The sequence below is a fragment of the Puntigrus tetrazona genome, chromosome 15, assembly GCF_018831695.1.
Source record: "Puntigrus tetrazona isolate hp1 chromosome 15, ASM1883169v1, whole genome shotgun sequence".
Lineage (NCBI taxonomy): Eukaryota > Metazoa > Chordata > Actinopteri > Cypriniformes > Cyprinidae > Puntigrus > Puntigrus tetrazona.
The window spans coordinates 13905707-13925985 of NC_056713.1; the positions used below are offsets into that span (position 1 = coordinate 13905707).

The 20279-nt window shown below is 38.3% G+C and overlaps 1 protein-coding gene across 1 annotated transcript; it reads right to left on the minus strand.

Annotated features, from left to right (window-relative positions):
* Positions 1-3099: 3099 nt before the first annotated feature.
* cluha (clustered mitochondria (cluA/CLU1) homolog a) lies at positions 3100-20021 on the minus strand. The gene is given in 30 exon segments (XM_043259145.1): positions 3100-3668; positions 4156-4229; positions 4340-4474; positions 4706-4799; positions 4883-5004; positions 5192-5317; positions 5453-5533; positions 6245-6384; positions 6464-6538; positions 6541-6564; positions 6567-6615; positions 6712-6796; positions 6876-7120; positions 7776-7838; positions 7937-8089; positions 8282-8382; positions 8477-8578; positions 9534-9976; positions 10868-11562; positions 11642-11672; positions 11674-11732; positions 11822-11845; positions 11847-11970; positions 12608-12733; positions 13502-13656; positions 13739-13866; positions 13953-14096; positions 14176-14347; positions 14429-14622; positions 19738-20021. Coding segments are annotated over 30 exon segments (4221 nt in total). The 5' UTR covers positions 19868-20021; the 3' UTR covers positions 3100-3541.
* Between the last annotated feature and the right edge of the window lie 258 nt (positions 20022-20279).

Sequence of the window (20279 nt, forward strand, 5' to 3'; positions counted from 1 at the left end):
AGTCTCAGCTGGAGTCAAAGCAGCACCTGTGTCATGCTCAAACCAGTTTACATTATCAAGTGTTTGAATGCAATTTTTCACCTGAAGCTAAATACTTGACTCTAGACCAAAAAAAGACGTATCATAAGTAGCACGGGCATGTTTGGAGCAATAGCCCACATTATACTGTATGGGTCAAACTTAATTTTTCTTTTACGCAAAAAATAACTAGGATATTAAGTACAGATCATGTACCATTAAGACATTTAGTATATTTCTTACTGTAAAAATAGGAACATTTACTTTTTGATTAGTAATATGCGTTGCATATTCATATGCATGTTAATTTGGACAACTTTAAAGGCAATTTTTTCAATATACTATCTGACCTCAGATTCCGATTATATTTGCCACATTTGTCCTATCCTAACAGTCCATATGCATTGATGGAAAGCTTATTTATTCACTTATGTCCATGGTAGTGACATGTAACAATTGTACAGAGTACATTTATGTTTACTCTTTGAAATGTTTTGTGTTTAGACAGTATACACAACATTTAAATGAATGTAATCACATGTTGTTTTCTAGTTTCTTTATTCATTTTAATACAAAAGGATACTCGGACCAAAAATAATTAGATTGTTATTTAGAAGAATTGACATTAAGGTACCACTCATTAAAGAAACCAAAACAAACACACAAAGGGCATGACAAATATTTCATGTTGAAAACAGAATACAGGAAAACAGCAGAAATCCCCCAAAAAGTAGTGATCTGTTCAACACCAGACGACACTGACAGAGCACTGTATGTTTGTTCTATGTAGATTTAGATAATTTACGTTTATTATTGTATTTTATAATGGGTTTGTGCAGATAATTTTAAGAGAAAATGTAACAAAATGTGCCACAGGCTGAGGGTAGAGGGTGTCTTAAGTGTAATATTTATTTTAAAATAATTTTATGAGATTTACTTAGTTTTTTTTAAATGTCCAAATTATTTTTTAATGACAATTCAAACGTGTTTTTTTCTTTTTATTTATATGCACACTTTTAACTGTAACTGAAATATTATGCCCAGGAAGACATTCAAGACACTTCAAATTAAAAATTGTAATTCAAAAAGAAAAATGAAATAAAAAAGAAAAATGCCATTTTGTTTCTGCATCTTTGTTGTCAATAAAACCCAAACCTTTCTTAAAAAAAAAAAGTACTACACAGCTAGATTACATCAAATTGGTTCGTCATGCAAGCAGTTATTAAAATCTCGTATTGACATGTTGCTTTGCTACATAACATGAACACTTCACAGATTTGGTGACCATTGTTAATTATGAAAATGATCTTTGTGGTTAAATTTAAAACACTGTTTGAATCCACTGGTTTGTTCACTATGAGATGTGCAACTATGGAAGCTTGAATATATTCAATTAAGATCATATTTAACTGCAAATTGGTTACTTGTTATTTTTTAAGCCCAGGAGAAACCTGAGGTTAAGTGCCTGGCTCAAAGACAAACTAGAGACAGGATTTTCTCATTAACCCTTCAGTTCAAAGGTCACGCTTACTCCACAATGAACTTGTGATGAATCAGTTACCAAGTCATCAGAGTTTTAACCACTAAGCTACCGCCAGCATATTAGGCATACACCTAATAAGTTACCATGACATCTTATTGATAAATACTTCATTTTGAAATAATTAAGATGCTATTGAACTCCAGTGTCAATGTTTTGACTCAAATCTAGTTCATATATTTACGTTTACGTCCATTATCGATGAATGTTAATAATATATTGACTACAGCACACCCATGTGGCACCTAAAGGTACTGAAGTAGCTATTCAAGGATTTCAGTCCAACATCCAAGCTTTCCGATTGCAAAATCCATCAAGAAATGATTAAGCAGATATAAAAGAAATACAGTTGCCCGACCTTTTGCCTTATAGAAGCTTAAATAGGCACAAATCTCACACATAATTACATATTCTTGTTCATAAATATCAGTTACATCGCTTTTCCCTCACCAATTTTCAGAGACAAACCATTTTTGAACAGTTTTTACTTTTTGTTTTATAGGGAAACACAACCAGGCTAGCAGTTTTCTTGCATCCATGTGCATAATCCAAGGTGCACTTAGTTCCAGCATATTGCTTCATACACAGTTTGAGCACAGCAACAATTTTGACATTTGCAGGACACACACAAAGCATGTACACAAGCAAACACATCGTCCTTGATCTTTTTTTCTTTTTTTTTTTTGGTACGTTACATCGAAGCAGCTCATCCTTTTCCTCATTTGGAGATCGCCATGAGACCACACAAAAAACCGGCACCGGAAAGTGCAATAAATACTGCTAGGAGGAACCAAACACGAGACTCGCGAGTTCCGAACCTTGTGCTAGACGGTTGTGGAGAATATACCGATTGGATATCGAAAACCACGATATAAGTAGCACATCTTCAGCTCAGCAGGTTGAACGAGTCCATCCATTATCGAGGATGTACGTATAAAAATATCATCACGGTATTGTTCTGTTGCAGCAGCAGTTTTGGAGAAATCCTCTGAAGCCGTTTATGCGCTAGCGTGGACAACCATAAAGAGACATACACACATGGACACGCACACTTTTTAAAGTGAAAAGAGTTTCAGCACAACAGTCTAATTCAAGCTGGACATTTCAAATCAGTATTTCAATCAAAATTCAAGGATCAAGTACCTGTCTAACCCCAATGACAAAGCTTTATACAGCTTCTCAATATATCTATAAAACAGACATGGCTTAAATTAACGTTTACATGAAAGATCTAATGGCTTCTCGTGTACTTTTACAAAAAGATTCCTTGGTTTACAGATGCCACCGATCTAAAATGATTGGTTGAGAACCTGCATCTGTAAAGTTGCATCAATCCATTTTTGTCTAAAGGCAGCAGCCACGGCGAGCATAGAAATAACGTATGGGACAATGCTAGCATTCGGTCCTGAGACTAGACCTTTAGAGTTTACATTCTTAAGCCCACGATTCTTGTATGTCTATCTCTGCTGAATTGAACGGTGAACGCGTCTCTCTCTCTTCTGGTGCGCAGTGTAGAAATCACCTGAGTTTCAGATAGGAGGTGTGTTTTTAGGATCTCTCTACACTCGTGGGTCGCTTTGGGACGGATTGTGGTTATCCTGGGCTCAGATGAGAAGGAAAGAGATGGGGATGATGGATGGATAAGGCTCTGGTATAAAATGTCATGGTCATCCTTGGTCACCTCCAGCCTTATCTGTGCAAACGCTCACAGAGGAAGGACTACATTCTCTCTGCTTCCTCCGGTAGACCTCAAGGGTCGTGTTGTTGAATTGCACGTGTAAAACATCTGCTTTCGTTCTCTTTATAGCTACAAACTACACTCTGTACACTTTTTTTGTTGCCTGTTTCTGGTTCTCCCCTCCCCATTATGCTGAAAGTGAATTGGTTAGATTAGACAGCTCAGTTCTCAGGTCCGCAGCTTCTAACAGATGGCTGCTGCATCGTGTCTTCCTCGTATGGAGAGGAGCTGTACGGTTGGGGATGTTAATCATCCACAGGCAGCTTGTCATCCAGCTCTAACTGACCACCCTGCTGTTCCTCAATTTTCCCAGAATCCTGCATCAGCTGCCGTCTCTGCACCTCAGCCTTCAGATTCTCCAGGTCCTTTTGGCTGTGTGAAGAATAAAAGGGGTGAATTTGTTTGTTTTTACAACTTGCAGCTGAAATACATTATAATTAATATATGCACACACACACACATAACATGCATTCACACACACTTTTTAATATATATCATAATTATTTATGTATTTACATTTTAAACTAAAATATATTGTCACGAAAATTAGCTAAATACCACAAGATATTACCAAAATTAGAATATGTGTATGTCACATAGAATAATATATTATAAATATAAATTATAAATAATTTATACTATATATTTCATGACATAACATTCCATTAACACAATATATATTGTATTACAATATATGTAGATAATACGTAACGTTTGTAAATTAAGTATTAGCCACATATTAATAAATCATGCTTGTGTTTGGATATAAACATTTTGTCTATAACCCGTTATAAACAGCATAACCTATTTTTGCAACATGCTGTATATTTGCATATTAAACTATATACAATATGCTCACCTAAGGGGAATAAAGATGATGCCATTGATGATATTAAGCTGTTCCAGAACACTGGCCATGCTTGGTGCCGTAAACTACAGAGACAAACAGAGAGAAACTAAAAACATCAACAAAACATCCAGGCAACATCATGTAACAAAATTTTAGAGGTATGAGGCCCAGGACAGCAGGACGTGTGACCGACCTTCAGAGGCATTATGCTAGCGTTAGATCCGTTCTTGTAAATCTCATTCATGGTTCTCTGTAGAGCCACAGCCTGCTGCGTGAGATACTTCAGGTACTCTGAGCTCTCCTTCGTCTTCTCATGAGCTTCACCAACCTGAACACATAATAAATGTTAATAATAATACTATTCTATACATTAGGGTATTGCAACCTCATTATTAAATTAGTCTTGTATTTATATATAAAGCCTTTGTAATAGTACATTTCACAGGCGAAACCCAGTCATTTCAATAGGACTATACGCAACCAGAAATTGTGTGCAACTTAATGCATTATTAAACATTTTAGCAGGTCCGATATACTGTACATGTATGGTTGGCTGTACCTGGTTCTTGTATATGGTGTAACCCTCCTTCTCATGCTGCAGTGCAGAGCGGAACTCTGCCTTGCTCTCAAAAACTCTGGCCACCAGGTGATGACTGCAGAAGAACAGAGATGATGATTGCATTTTCACTGCGTCCGACACAAAGGTTTGAACTAGCGTGTAGTCAGGCGTATGTACCTGAGAGCTACTTTCAGGGATCGTGGCCCGTGGTATTTGGAATTGATGGCCAGGGCGTTCTCCAGGAAACGCAGAGACAGGTCATACTCCATCACACCGTGAAGCACCAGACCAATATTGCTCTACATCAGAGAGAATGAATAACAGTGAGAGGCGGGCTTTGCTCCGTATGTTTCAACCTAAGTGACTCCAAGAATGAACTTCCTCTCATCAGCCTTTAGGGTTAACTTCAGTACACTATTAAGCAGTTTTTTTTTTCTTTTTGCAAAACTAAGGACGAGTATAGATTCTGCACAAAAAAAAGCTTACATCGAGCAGAGCCATTTCAGGATGGTCCTCCCCACACACCACGAGCATGAGGTAGCGAGCGCGGTACAGCAGCTTCAAGGCAGTGGACAGCTGACCATTGGCGAAGCAGTACAGAGCTAAATGCATCTGTGGAGAACAAACACAAGACATTTACAGATCACAGAGACTTTGAGGTGCATTTCTTTTCATTTGTAGTTCGCAGTAAAATATTTGTAGATTTTCTGAGCAGGCAGCAATTATATAAACGGCAGAAATGCTTACATATTCTTGAATAGTGTTGGGGTGTTCAATACCCAGCACTCTCTCACTCATCAGGACAGCCTTCTGCTGATTGCTCAGAGCCTTGAAAAGAAGGGGGAAATCTTTTGATAAAACAAATGAAAATAAAATATGGGAACAACACAGTGAGGAGAAAAACAAAAGTAATTGTATTTATGCTTGGTGCTTGTTGACTATTTTTACTTTTCCAAAAGAATAAACACTGATTTTGGTTTAAAATGTACAGTTCATAAACTAGTGTCAAGGATACTTATATTATACAGTAACAGTGTAAAATAATGTAAAATACATGTAATAGTGTGACACTGAACTAGTTTTCCATTTTAATATATTTTAACATGTAATTTATTCCATGATGTAATTTTCAGCATCATTACTGCAGTCTTCAGTGTCACATGACCCTTCAAGAATCGTTTCTAATATGCTGACTGCTACTCAAAAAGACTTATTATCAATGTAGAAAACGGTTGCTTTGCTTAAGATTTTGTGAAAACCAAAAAAAAAAAGATATTTCTTTAATTTCTTCAGAAAGTTCTTGAAATATAAATATTTTAAATATTATAAATGTCTTCATCACTTTTGACGAATTTCTTAGCCATGCTGTGTCCGTGCTGAATATAAATGTATTAATTAAAAATAAATAAATATCATACTGGAACCAGACTTCTGAACAATACTCATCTACAAAAAAAAAAAAAAAGAATTTAACTAAAGCTTTAGATCAAAAGGTTGTAGTCACTCATATCCAAACATTTGACCGTTTTCAGGATGTACCTCAGGATGATCACCCATGATGTAGTTGAGTCGGGCCAGAAGGCGCAGACAGGCACAGATCTCCACATGCATGGCTCCATAAACATTGTTGAAAAGGTTCAAGGCCTCGTTGATGAGCTCACAGCCTTCCTTTAAGAAACCTATGAACAGAGCACAAATCAATCACCATCACAAAACCATCGTGTGAAACTTCACTGATGTGGTTGTGTCTGAACGTACCTTGCTGAACCTTGGCCTGCCCGCTTTGGAAGAAATGGAAGGCATCAGAGGCTTTGGGGTTGACATGCTTCACAACGGGAAGATGTTCAGGATGTCCTCTCGGTGAAGGCCGGCTTGTGGCGGCTGTCGAAGTTGTACTCCTTTATCAAGATCTGCAGGGAAAGCAAAAAAAAAAAAAAAAAATCCTTGATGCTACAGGCCTCACGTAGCACTTCAGTGACAAGGAGCGAAATCGATAAGAGCACTACCTGAATGCCAGTCTTGATTGATATCTCCCTCAACAGGGTGATCTTCTGCAAACCGTACTTCTCCACTGCTTGGTCCACACTTTCACTGTGAAACAAAAGCACAACGCCATTAGTATATACTAGGTTAATAAAATGCAATGTTTTTGTACAGAACTAGTTCTCACCATTGCAGGTTGAAGTGATAGTAGCTCTGCGCCTCAGAATTGATGTTCTTCCACAGATCGCTTGGTGTTAAACTAGCCCATGCCGTGTTGTCCCCTCCACCAGGGACGCGGTTACGTCTCTTACGGCTCTTTCTCCGGGACACCAGCTCATCCGCAGGGAGATGAGCCACGGCATCTGGGAAAGAGCTCAAGAGGCAGTTCAGGAAGTGGCTCACTGCGGCAGATAAAGCAGAGAGCTCCACACCCTGCAAATCACAAGCGTTCACAAAAGGTAAATACCACTATTAAAAAACAACAACAATCTACAGCTACTAAAAAGCAAAAAAAAAAAAAAAAAAAAAAAAAAGGGTTGACAGGGTTTTCTTTTTTTGAAATGTATAAAGGCCATATAGATATATAAATAGTACCGTAGTAAATCATATGGTAATCATTCATTTTTATAGTAAGGTGCACTAAGTTGGGGTCAGTAAGACAAAATTATCTCTTTTCAGCAAGGATGCAACATTAACAGAAAATACAATTATAATATCTAAAAGATATATTTTTTTATTTTCTTATTATCTTTATATTCATTTAAGCATCCTGATTGTTTCAAAGCATCACAAAATGTTGCGCAAAGCAGCACAAATGTTTTCAACATTGATAATAATAATAATAATAATGCTTCTTGATCACCAAATAAGCATATTAGAATGATTTCTGAAGGATCATGTGACACTCAGAAAGTAATTGCTGCTGAAAATGCAGCTTTAAATAATGAATAATAGTATTAATTACATTTAAAAGAAATGCCATCTTGGTAACCATAAGAAACAATAATGGCAAAATCTTACTGTCTCTAAACACTAGATCAGTAATGTTTGTTACATTGTACTTCTGTGAATGCATATTATACTTTACCTGAAGATATGTTTTGAAGATATGCTTTGCACATCTGGTGATGAGTTCACTGATTCCGATTCTCTGCATGTACAAACAAAAATTAAGTGCATAGTCTTTAAAACAGGGTTTGTAAGATTAAAAATAACATGTAAATTATATATAACATGACTACTTCTTACGTAGATGTGTTCAAGTTGTGCTTTTGCAGGCATGTTGTCCAGAAACTCCAGCACAGTACCAAGATAACGCATATTAATGCCACGCTGATGAAGGGCTTCTGTCATTGTTGCTCCATCCATGGGCAAAGAGCTGTGATCTAAACAGTCTTTTACCTGTGAACATTATGAAATTAGCATTCATGAATTTGATTATTCATTGAAAACTGGGTTCTTTTAAAATCACATCACACTACCTGCAGTTTCATAAAAGCTTATAATGACTTTACCACAAGTTTTCATTGATTATTACATTTTCTTGACGTTAATACCCATAACTGAAAAGGCAGGTGTTGTTTAGTGACTCACAAAAGAGGGGATCTGGCAGGACACTAGGAAGGCTGCAGCATCTTTGAGAAGCTGCTTCTGTTTCTGGATGTCCTCAGTGCTGTCATCAGGGAAGCGTACGCCTACAAGAGATGGATGAGGTCATGTGACCAACACTGCCTATGTTGTCAAAAAGACGGATCACAATTCAAGTACAATACATAATATATGCTGTACCTGGAGAGAAGATGTCTGGGTTGAAGCGAATGTCGAAAGAGGTGTTGCTGATGGAGCCCACAGCTTTACAGGCGTTTAGGACCACCTCTCGGCTTTTGGGGTCTGTCAAAATGTTCCACAAAATGTTAAAATGCCAGCTCACAATAAACTACCAAATAACCACCACCACAAAAAGCTACATTTATAAAAGTTTAAAAACTCAAAAAGTAATAAAAAAAACAACAACAACAAATCTCTGGATTCTGGTTAAATCTAAAGGTTTTTTTTTTTTTAGATTTTTTGTTTTTACACAAATGTTTTACAAAATGTTAATGGATTTTTGCAAAGATAGTAATACTATATAATGCATTTAATGTATATAAATATAATTTTGCATTTACAAATATTTTTTAATGTTTGTAACATTTATTAATAAAAAATTATTTAACAGCAGCAACTTATAATGGACTGCTAGTACAATTTTTAAAAAATGTGTAAATATTTTAGTTTTTAATGTTTATAATTGTTATTAATAAATAACATTTAAAAACTCAATATGATATATAAAATACAACTGTACTGTGAAAGTTTACATTATGAAGATGACAAAATTAAATAATTTCCTATTATAAAGTTCTTCACATGAAAAAGTTTTAAAACCCCTGGGTTTAATTATTAGCATTTACAACAGGATTACAGGGTCACCATCACCACAAGTTAATCCTACACACAATAGATCAATTCTGATTCTCTAATCACACCACAAAAGACAAATTAGAAGGGAGAGTGTTGTTGGGTCAAAAACTGAAGTCCCCACACAGTGAAGCAAGATTACAAAGCCAATCTAGAAGATCCAATGAGCCTCAGAGAGAGCAGGAGCAAACAACACAGAGGAGAGATGCACTGAAAGAACACCGATAGCAAATGAAAAAGACAACAGCAGGACGTCTAATGAGTTGATGACAGAACTCTGATGAAGCCAAGATGAGAAAAAGCGGAGAAAAGTATGCGTGCATGTCTCTGCCAGCTCTTGCTCTCGTTCTCTCTCAGGCTGTTTTTAGCCGCTCACAAAACGTACCAATACCGGATCCATCTTCTGCTGCTAAGGACTCGGCCAGCTCTTTAGCTTGGGCAAGTCCAGGAATATTTTCATCAGCTTCCTTACCCTCCAAGGGACTATCACACCCTCCATTCTGCCTCTCTGCAGCTGAAGGCTCATGAGTACCGTTGGTGTTTGCCGTAGGAACCTCGGATTTCACATCTGCTGGGGCTTCCTGGTTTTCAGGAGCACAGTTTTCAGACACCGTCGTTATGTCTGTATCATCAGGGGTCAGGGTGGATTCAGAAGAAGTTGGGGAGGTTGGTGTGCCGTCGGGCAACTTCTCAGATGTTTCAAGAGCCTGAGGTTTGCTTTCAGACTCTGCATCTGCAGTGCTCGTGTCAAGCAGGGCTGCAGTCTTTTCTTTGTTTGCTTTCTGCTGCATTAGCTGGAGTGCTGCCATCTTCATAAAGAGGAGATATCTGAGGCACATAAGGGTGACATGTTTAGGCCAGTTGACAAACTATCCTTCAGGACTTTCAAAGAATCAGAAATTAAAGAGAAGATTAATGTATCTAGTAGTGCTAGTAGTATCCGTTACAAAAACATGTTTGTTTATTATTTATTTGTACAAATAATGTTGCTATAATAATTAATGACACTATATTATTATTATTATATTAAAAACATTAATTTTTTCCTTAATTTTGTAATGGTTACTAAAATGCTATGATATTAACAATAAAAGTAATAATAATAGCATAAACAACTAGTCGTAGTAGTAGTAGAAATAGTAATTATCATTAAAGTAAAACATACAAATATTATTTTGAATATGTAATTTACATATTCCTTTTTGTAAGGTACTAATAAAATAAACCATAATATTAACAATAATCATAACAGTAAAATTATTAATTATAATTGCTACCATTCCTGTTATATAAAGTATATATACTTTAAATAAAGGCATCTGCTAAATTCCCAAATATAAATGATAAATATAATACATTACATTTCACAATTAAAAAAATAAATAAACAAATAAAGATGTTCTTCTTTTCATCAACAACCTTTTGGAGTGCAAAAACCCAGACCGTGGCAAGTTTTGTAAACACACTACCCTCCAACTTATTCAAAGAATTGCTTATAATTCAAACAAGAACCTATTTGCGCTATGATAGAAATGATAACATAGTAAATGCTGGTTTGTTTCTTTACAAAGCTATCATACGACTTTGAACATACAGCTGCTTTTTATGGTGTGTCTTTGGAACCTGAAGCCCACTGCTAGTATATATCAAACCTTCATTGAACAAATAGGAGAGTAACTTAAATCAGTTTAAAGAAGAAGCATGTTTTTATGAACAAACCTGTGCTCTACAAAGGCCTCGATGAGCTCCTGGCGCAAGCAAGCCAGGCGATGGCGATGCTGGCGGGGGAAACCCAGCTTCTGGCTCTCAGGGGCGAGCTCTTCACCCTCCACCGGCAGGAAGTTGAGGTCAGGTGGGAAGGTGCGCAAAAGGTCCAAGATGTAATGGCGGCCATCGTTTCCAATGATACCCTTACACTCCACAGAGGAGCACAGCTCTACAGAGGTGTCTTTCTCGTTGAGCACAGCATGGCGCTGCACCTTCAGCGGGCGGCTGGTCTTCTCCAGAAGCTCCAGATACTTGGGGTGGGACACTACGGTCTTTCCGAAGTCAATGGAGCCATAGATGACGCTCTGCTCCTGTTCGCGCTCCAAGATGCCAGGAATGATGGACTGAGCAGTTACACGGTAACCCCTGTAGTCCACTACCACCGTGCCCAGGGTGTAAAGCCCCTCCACATCCACAGCACTGTACGCCCTCACACCGTTCAGGTCGTTGGTTGGGGCGGCATGAGCGGCAGCGTCCCCGCCCAGCTCCCTGTAATGGTCACGAACGTCAAAACCCAAGCTGAAGAAGATGTTGTTCCAGATGAACATCTGCATGCGCGTTTCCTCTCCGGGGTTGATCGCCATTACATTTCCATCGATCACCGCCATTGCGCCACGCGTCGCTGCAGCTGCAAAGTCGCTATGGACCTAAGAAACAAAAATGAGTTTGTGAGCTTCACGCTTCTGATCAAATGAAACCGTACTTGTTCTGAAGCTAGTGTTCCACCTTGAATATGGCTCGTTCTCTCAGCAGGCGCCGGGAGGTTCTTACGAGAAAGTTCTCTGGTCGTCTGGAGCTCCTCGTTCCAGTCTCTAGTCTATCACAGAGAACAAAGAAGCTTTAATAGTGCTTTTTGAGAAAAATTCATCCACTACAAACTGAGGAACGGATGATTTTAGTGCATACTTGGCCAGGTATATGCTCCTCGTGAACCCAGACGGGAGGTGTAGGCATCCTCTGCTCGCACACAGTCCATGGCATGATCAATCTGTGGTGCAGTCCAGCTGTACACTTGGAAGGGAGTGGCTATCCTCTCAAATGGATGTCTCTGAACCCTGACACAAGATCCACAATCATTATCAAAAGATACAATAACAGCATGAAAAAAAAAAAAAGGAAAAGCCTCTAAAACTGACACACAAAAATGTAGATCAGTTTTTAACTAGGCAGTAGTGATTTAAATATTTAATTCTAAGTATTTGAACTACTACATTAATTTTCATTTAAATTTTTAGTTTAATTATTATTAAAGGTACAGTTCACCCAAAAATGAACATTTTGTCAGCATTTATTCACCCTCAAGTAGTTTTAAATCTGCATGAATTTCTTTGCTTTGCAAGAAAAGTCTGTAACAAACAATTTCTGGTTACAAACTTTCTTCAAAGTATCTTCCTTTGTGTTTAGCAAAGCAAATAAATTCATGCAGATTTGAAACTACTACTGCATAAATTATAACAGAATAAAAAAAAAAGATAAAACTTGGCATACTGCTGCTCCCAGATAACCATTTATCTCACACAAGAGTAGAAAGTTAATGCTAAATGCAAATGTGGCCTAGTAGAGATAAAATGGGTCACATTTCCTTAAGCAGGCTAGAGCTGGTTGCTTCAAAGGAGTTCTGTATCAATCTAAATCACCTCCCACTTAAATTGGAGAACTAAATTTGTATTACTAATAATAATAGCGTATTACCTCTTCTTTTGCAGAGCAGTAAAGTTCTTCTTGAAGGCAGCGCTAATCTGACTCAGCAGTTCCACTAGAGAGTGGCTGAGGAAGCTGGGGTTGGCTGGCTTGGGATTGAAGACATAAGTAGTAGACCTGCAATGATTATTTACATGTTACGACCAAACTTCAAAAATAGTGGAAATTCAATACCTATACAAATATCTAACATAAAAAAAAAAGATAATACCAAGTATGATGACCAATGTCCAATGATCCACATAAATACAAAATTTAGGAAAGTAAGTATTGTAGTAAGCAATATGGAGACTTTCTTGGTTTCAGAAATTAATTACATTTTTAATAACATTAAATAATATTTTCTTCACTTAAATTATTTTTTTGGTCACACTTTATTTCAAGGTCCAGTGTTCACTATTAACTGTAAGTCATTAACTGTGACTTTTGCCTCAAAATCCTAATTTCCTGCATCTTATTAGTTAATAAGATAGTTGTTAAGTTTATGTATTGAGTAGAATTAGGCATGTAGAATATGATGTAGAAAGTGTGCTTTATGTACTAATAAATTGCCAATATGTTAATAATAGTGTTGTGTGCAATTTTTTCAGGTATCATACAAAAATCATAAAAAAGAGGACAAGACTGTATGCCAATGAAACAATGGATTCATATAAAACTATTGATTTAAAACGTTGCTTTACACAGAAATAATTTGTTTTAAATTTAACAAAAAATTTTGGGACATATTGCTTGCAACATTTTTTCATGAGGAATTCTACTATTAAACTCAATACTGAAATAATGCAGACTAATGGCTTTTTTTAAAAATCTATTTCCTTATGGAGCTAACCACAGAATGCCAGCCTGACCAATCAGAATCAAGCTTTCTAGAGAGTCACTTACTGATTGAGGTAGAATCCGCGGGTGGAGGCAGTGATGCTGACATGTCTGTCCTCAACAGTCACAATATACAAATACATCAGGTCTCCGTGCATCTTCCTGTTGCCAGGCGGAGGGTTCCAGCCACTCATAGTCAAGACCTTCAGGCACTGCATAGGCTGTCGACAGAGGCCAAAAGTAAACAAACTCAATACAAACATCTCAATACAAAAAGCAAGGCATCATGAAAGAGTCATCTACCTTCCAGTCTTTGTTCTGTGGCTGAAGGGGAACTAAAGGACGCTCTTTGCTGCCTGGCAGAATGTGTTCAGGTGGCGTGCAATCAATCTGCTCAAGTTCATTGCCCTTCTTTTTGCGTTTCCCGGTATCTGCGAAAGGTAGGAACAAACAGGTCATTGAATACTGTCAACCTACTAGAAACCACTTAAGAACTTTCAATCTTCCTGTCACAGACCTCCAAGGTCTCCATCTGTGAAGACGCTGAGGAAAGAAAGAGAGTTGCAGTCCACTCCATTATAAGCGTCTGACGGATCCAGACTCTTCAGCAGATCTCTGATGTGACGGACATGTATGCGAGCTTCACGCACTGTGTAGGGCTCTAAGGGAAGGAAACAAATCTATTCAAAACTGAGGTAGGTAGGTAGGAGGTAGATGAGGTAGGAGGTGCTGAATTGTACCTTCGACCACTTTGAGAAGGGAGCCTTCCTGCAGACCTTCAATGGATTTGAGCTCAGCAAAGTTGTCGAGTACATTGCCGTCGAGCTGCAGGGAGAAGCAGGTGCGGTGGCAGGTGTCCTCATGGTCCATCAGAACCTGGTGGATCTCTTGCACCATCTCTTGTGGCGATACCTGAGAAGGAACCACTGATTTTATTGCACTATTTGGTTGGAAATGTGTGTAATGGCCAGTCAGGGCTAGCACAGGACTTACCTGAAGGTCAAAGGGTTCAGTCCCTGGTGCTTGGATCTTCACAGTGAAGCCAGTGTCTTGAATTACAATCACTTCCTGTTCGTTTGCGTCCTCTGTGGGGTCTGCATCAGCACTGCCATCCTGCTTGGAGTCGGCCTCCTCGGCCTGATCATGACCGGCGTCCCCGTTCATCACTGCGGTGTCACCACGGTGCCCTGTGAGTCAAAAAATTGTGACCATAATTCAATATTAAAGGAAAAGTTTACCCCAAAATACATTTTTGCATCATTTCTCATTTTCTTATGTTGAATGCAATAGAAGATATTTTAAAGAATTTTAAATAACCAAACAGTTGTTGATCCTCATTGACTTCCATAGCAGGGAAAGAAATACTATGGAAGTCAAAGGAAACCCTCAAATATGTGCATTTTTCAAATTATGATTTTAGCATAAGACAGAAACTCCTACAGGTTTGAGTAAATGATAACAACAATGTTAATTTTTGAGTGAACCATTCATTTAAATGTTTATGAAAGCATATAAAGATTTGACACAAACTCACTTGGTCAATTAATCATTTACAGCAGTTACTAAGGTCAGAATGTGACTTTTTCATTTTTAAAAGACTTAATTCAGCCAATGTTTATCCCAAATGACTGATTAATTTTATTGTACAGTTAATTAACCAAGTTTTTCCATAACTATGAAACTTTAGAAAGCTAAACTCATGTAAGTTACTGAATGAATAAAAGCAATACTAAAACAAAAATAAAGCTAAATTGAGATATCAAAAACTATGAAAAAAAAAAGCAAAGCACAAAATTACTAAAACTCAATTTAAATGAAAACTGAATCAGAAGCTAATTTAAAATAATACTAGAACACTATATAAATAATACAAAAATGACTCTTGTTTAAATAATTGTTATATTAGTTGGTCTACATAATTATTAGCTAAACCTCTATAGCTACAACACAGACCTTACAAATCACTTAGCTTGTCGTTTAGCAGGTACTGCCTAGCCTGAAGAAGTTGCTTAAAGACTAGTGGACGTTTAGCAGTAGGTCAGCCAACTAGCACAGCGGTCAGCTTCTGAGGGCCTGTGACACTTCACACACTGTACACAATACAGCTCCCGCAGCGCAATGCTGGGCTGCCATGGAGATCTCCACGGCAACATTTTAAGTCCCGGGTCTCAGGGGGCAATCATTCCCAGCACGCCCTCCCTGGCTGAATGCTGCCGGTCCTAGTGCAATATCATCTGACTCAATTGTCTGAGGAGATCCCGTCTGCCTTACTGATTGATTCACTCACACAGATCTGCTGAGGCTGCATGTTTTGCCACACACTGAATTGAAGACGACAAAGACTTGAAATTCCTGCCAAGGCAGGCGTGTTTTAAGATGCCACAGCTGTCTTGGCCGTAACTCTCTCAGCTAAAACACACAGTTTGCTTTAGACATCTGCAGCAAGTCCTTGGCTCTCCTCGGCGGTCATGGCTATAGCAACAAGCAGCTGGTCTCACACTACAGACAAGGACCACACAAAAAGCATGATTTAGATGGCAGGTAATGGGCAACTTCTTGTCACTGTCTAAAGGGAATGTGGAGCTTACGCTTGCTTTCAGTCAGCTACAGTTAGTTCAAAGTGAAACTGACCGTTTCTCTTCAGACCTAGTGGCACCATATGCTTATTTTATCTTGCCCTAAACTGAATGTTTACACAGATCTCCCCCAATCCAATCCAAATCTAATCACAAGCATTAGGTCAGGTGGTGGAAGCCTGTTGGTTAAGTATAAGCACTGTTAACACAAATTTTAAACCATCTTACTGCAGGAAAAGTCTGAAAATAGTGCATTTATAGTATTTTGTCAAAAAAAACAACAAACTTTAATTAAATTGTGATCCTTTTACATTAACCCGTGACAATATTTGATGTTCTTTATTATTTTAGGAATCTCAAAAGCCATTTGGACTAAGTTTTATCTACATAATTCTTAGTACATCAAACTTATCAAAGTTATTAAAAGAACTACATGAAAACATTGATAATAAAATAAAAGTACAGTTATGTTTTATTATTCTTTCTTAAGTTAAGTTTTTTTAAAATGTTTATTTTCAACAGTAATCTGGATCTACAACAATGGATTTCAAACTTTTTGACTCCAAGCCCGTGATCCACAGCAATATTCACAGTGTCACAAGCTCCCCCTTAAAAAAAAAAGGCCTCTTTTATAGTCATTTAAATCTTAAAATCAATCTTCGTAAGCTTGCTAAGGCCCCGATTGAGAATAACTGCCCTAAAATAATTTCAAACCAGCCATCTCATTGAACTGCGTCACAACAACAGCTGGCTTTTAAATAGATCAAAGTGTGTATGAGGTTTGTGCCTCAGCATTGCACAACCCTAAAGTCAATCCCCTTGTCCTTCGGTCCTCCCTCGGCTGGGTGAAGTCCAGTTGTATGGCACAATTAGTGAATATGAAGGCTGGGGGACCAGACGAAACCAGTTTACATTAGACTATACTGATATGCTAATCTCCCTTTGACACTAAAGCCAAGCATGTTCTAAGACTTTACTCCATCCTTTATCCTTTAAGCCCAACACAATCTATATAGTGTGAACAACAGTGCAAGTTTAATGCATTAATTCATTTAATAGAGATGGCACTGCTGCAGAAGTTCAGTACAGTTTAGAAAGTAAATAAAACCCTCACAATTAAATTGCAACCCTATGCGGGTAAATCATTCAAAACGCACAGGACAGCGATGTTATAACTACTGCTTTCCTAACTAGGCGTGCTTATTGTTTTCCCTGTGACGAAGTGAATTTTACCAATGATAAAAAGGAAAGTGCAAAGTACCAACTGTGAAGACAAAAACAGCAAACTGAAAAAAGCAGCAGCAGCTAAACAGCAAGCGGCACAAACCGGCAGTTAAACCTTCAGTCATGCACAACATAGGAAACCTGCCAAACTTTATCACAACTGAGATCGTGGTGGCCTACATGAGACGCGAGCGAGACGTAAACGAAGCCGCAGCATCTACAGATCCCCTGTGGAGTGACATGATGTGTTTGGACAACAGCGCATGGTGCTGAACATTTGGCATTAGTAACAAAAGCTGCAGGCAGTGATCCTTGTAATTTAAGCTGTGCAAAATATACACAATTTCTTGCAGTCAACCATGATTAAACAGCATCCCATACTAATAAAGATTACTGAAGCACATTTAAGAACAAAATACTATTTCAGGCTTAACTCAAATGAAGAGTTTGTAAATTTACTAGCAAATTATTGTGGACGTTATTTTTACACCTAATTCCTTTTCAGTGCAGAATCTATTTAAAACTAGCAAACTTCAGTTGATCATGTGATCTCAACATAGCTGCCCCCACTAAGATCTATTTATTTTATAACAAGACAAATAATAAATCAAGTCTTGGTTTCAACTGAGATTCCAAAAAAACGCAATGACAACTTTTTTTTAGTTAAATGTTAATATCTGTGCAAAACGTATCCTCAAAAGCAGCTCATAACGAAACTCAATATGATGCTGATCAAAGCTTATGGATGAACAATAAAAATGACAGTATAATTACTAAAACTATGCGGCAAACCTAAAATGGCCTAACCAGTTTCCTAAACATCTTTCTTAAGCATTTATTACGTGAATAATCATGCATTTGCATGCATGTCAACTGCACAAAGACATCTATACTTTCACAGATCATGAAGAGCTCACATCAGTCACAATAAAACATCACCAGGAGCATCAAAGCAAGCATATCAGACACAGTTAAAGGCTGTCAGAGAGTGATCCATTCAACAACTGTCAGGTGCCATAACGACAGTCATCCTCTTCCAAGGTCTCCTTAAATGTGACACGAATTGCAGCACCTAGCTAACTGACAGTGTGCACAACACCCGGCTATTTGCTCTAAAACGGATCTAATGACAGCTTTTAGCTCAAAAATAATTCGCAAATTACGGGATCACTCCTACGTGATAGCCAAACTGTGTAATCCCGACACTTACCAAACCGATCCCTCTATATTTAACTGGTAGCAATAACCTTCTATCGGCATACATGCACCATGACTTTCCATGTGTGGCTACTTCCGCTTCCCGGTCGAGGAGCGCAACACTTTCCTGAATGAAAGAGGAGGGGCGTCGATAAACATGCGCGCGTTTTAACAAGCTATTAACTACTGATGAGACATTCGCAAAAGTAAATGATGTAAAGCTACACACAAACCGGACTCTTTTGGTCATTAAATACGTTTCGGTACAGAGCGACCTAAAGTTAGACCGTAGTAAAAGCCAGCTCTCCCTCTCTCGCTGAATGGTTCCGTCCCACTGAAGGTGACCTTCAGTTTAGTGTTCCTGCGCGCTTTTACGGAACATGTGCGTCAGGATCTCACACACAGCTAGCGGACAGGCTACTAACAACATTTGAAACTGCTGATAATGACACTTGTCCTGTAAATGACAAGTGAACACCTCTGGATTATTCTCTAGCGTTTAGGTTTAAAAACTTCAGGCGGTCGCTTTATCGCAGGTCTGCACTTTGCAATTGCACTTCAGCAAACATCTCGCTGAAAGTCTTGTTAAATTGCCATATTACGATTACAAACTTTTTCCAGACAAATAATATTTAAATTAATTGTAATACAGTTTGCTACGGTCCAAAATGACTGAAAAAGCTGAACGGGGATACATGAAATTACAATTAACACTATTATATTTGTCACTTGTGTGTGTGTATGCATGCATTACATTCACCTTTGCTATAGTTTACCACCCTCTTATGCTAAATTAGTCTCACTTCCTATTAAAATTACAAAAAAAAAAAAAAACACTTGATATAAATGGCTCAACCACTACAACACAAGTATTTATCTAGTAACAAGGAATGAATGAAAAAGAGGAAAGGGAAGCCTAATCACAATCACTGACACGTTATTTTCATTTTAGTTTGATAACCTATTGAGAAAAACTGTTTATGCACAACCAGGCACCCTGATGAAATCCAGATCAAGAGCAGTACTTAAAGCATATTAGACAAGACATAAAAATGAATGGCCTGTACAAGGTTGTAAGCGCCCGACCTTACTTCCCTTTCTGAAGCATAATGGTGTTTATGGGACACCCCTGCAGTACTTTGCCTGTTTATGTCCTTTGATACCGACCGCTTCACTTTGACCTCTATCCAGTCAATCATACATCAGACCTCAACACTGATTTACCCTGGAGATGTGTTAAAATGCATCAAGATCAATAAGAGCAGAGTGATTTCTGCGAACGAAACGGCATTAAAGCTCACTAACCGCAGGCACATGGGTCCTTCAGGGCTGTCTTGCCGGTGCCTTTGCCGTTTGCTGTCTCGCCTTCCCGGGCAAGATCAACGGGGTTGCAGTTGGGCAATGATGCTGGGATGTCATCCGTCTTGCTAACCATGATTCGTTTGCCACAAGACTGGTTTGGTGTCGGAATTAGCAACAGATGTCCGTTGCCGAGGGCTGCGATGCGGGTCTGTTGTATGGCCTTCTCCGGAAGACGGAACGGCTGCCTGGTTACATGCAAAGATATTACAAAACAACTTAACTTGCGAAGGACAGTTCTCAGCCTGGCTGTCACACGTGGTTTCTCCTCCTCTTGACCTGCTTGCCTTTGTATTTGTCCCACCCACCAACACACACGGCTACGGAAGCCCGACGGCTTCGTTTCGAGACGAGCGTTTCACCGACTCGGTTTAGGGTTGGTTGTTTTGTGCGTTCGTTATTCGATACAGTTCGTTAGCATGTGTTGCGTGAACCAGATTTGAAATTCCTGGCTGTAAAGTAAACGAAAGAAAATAAAAGGATCTGCG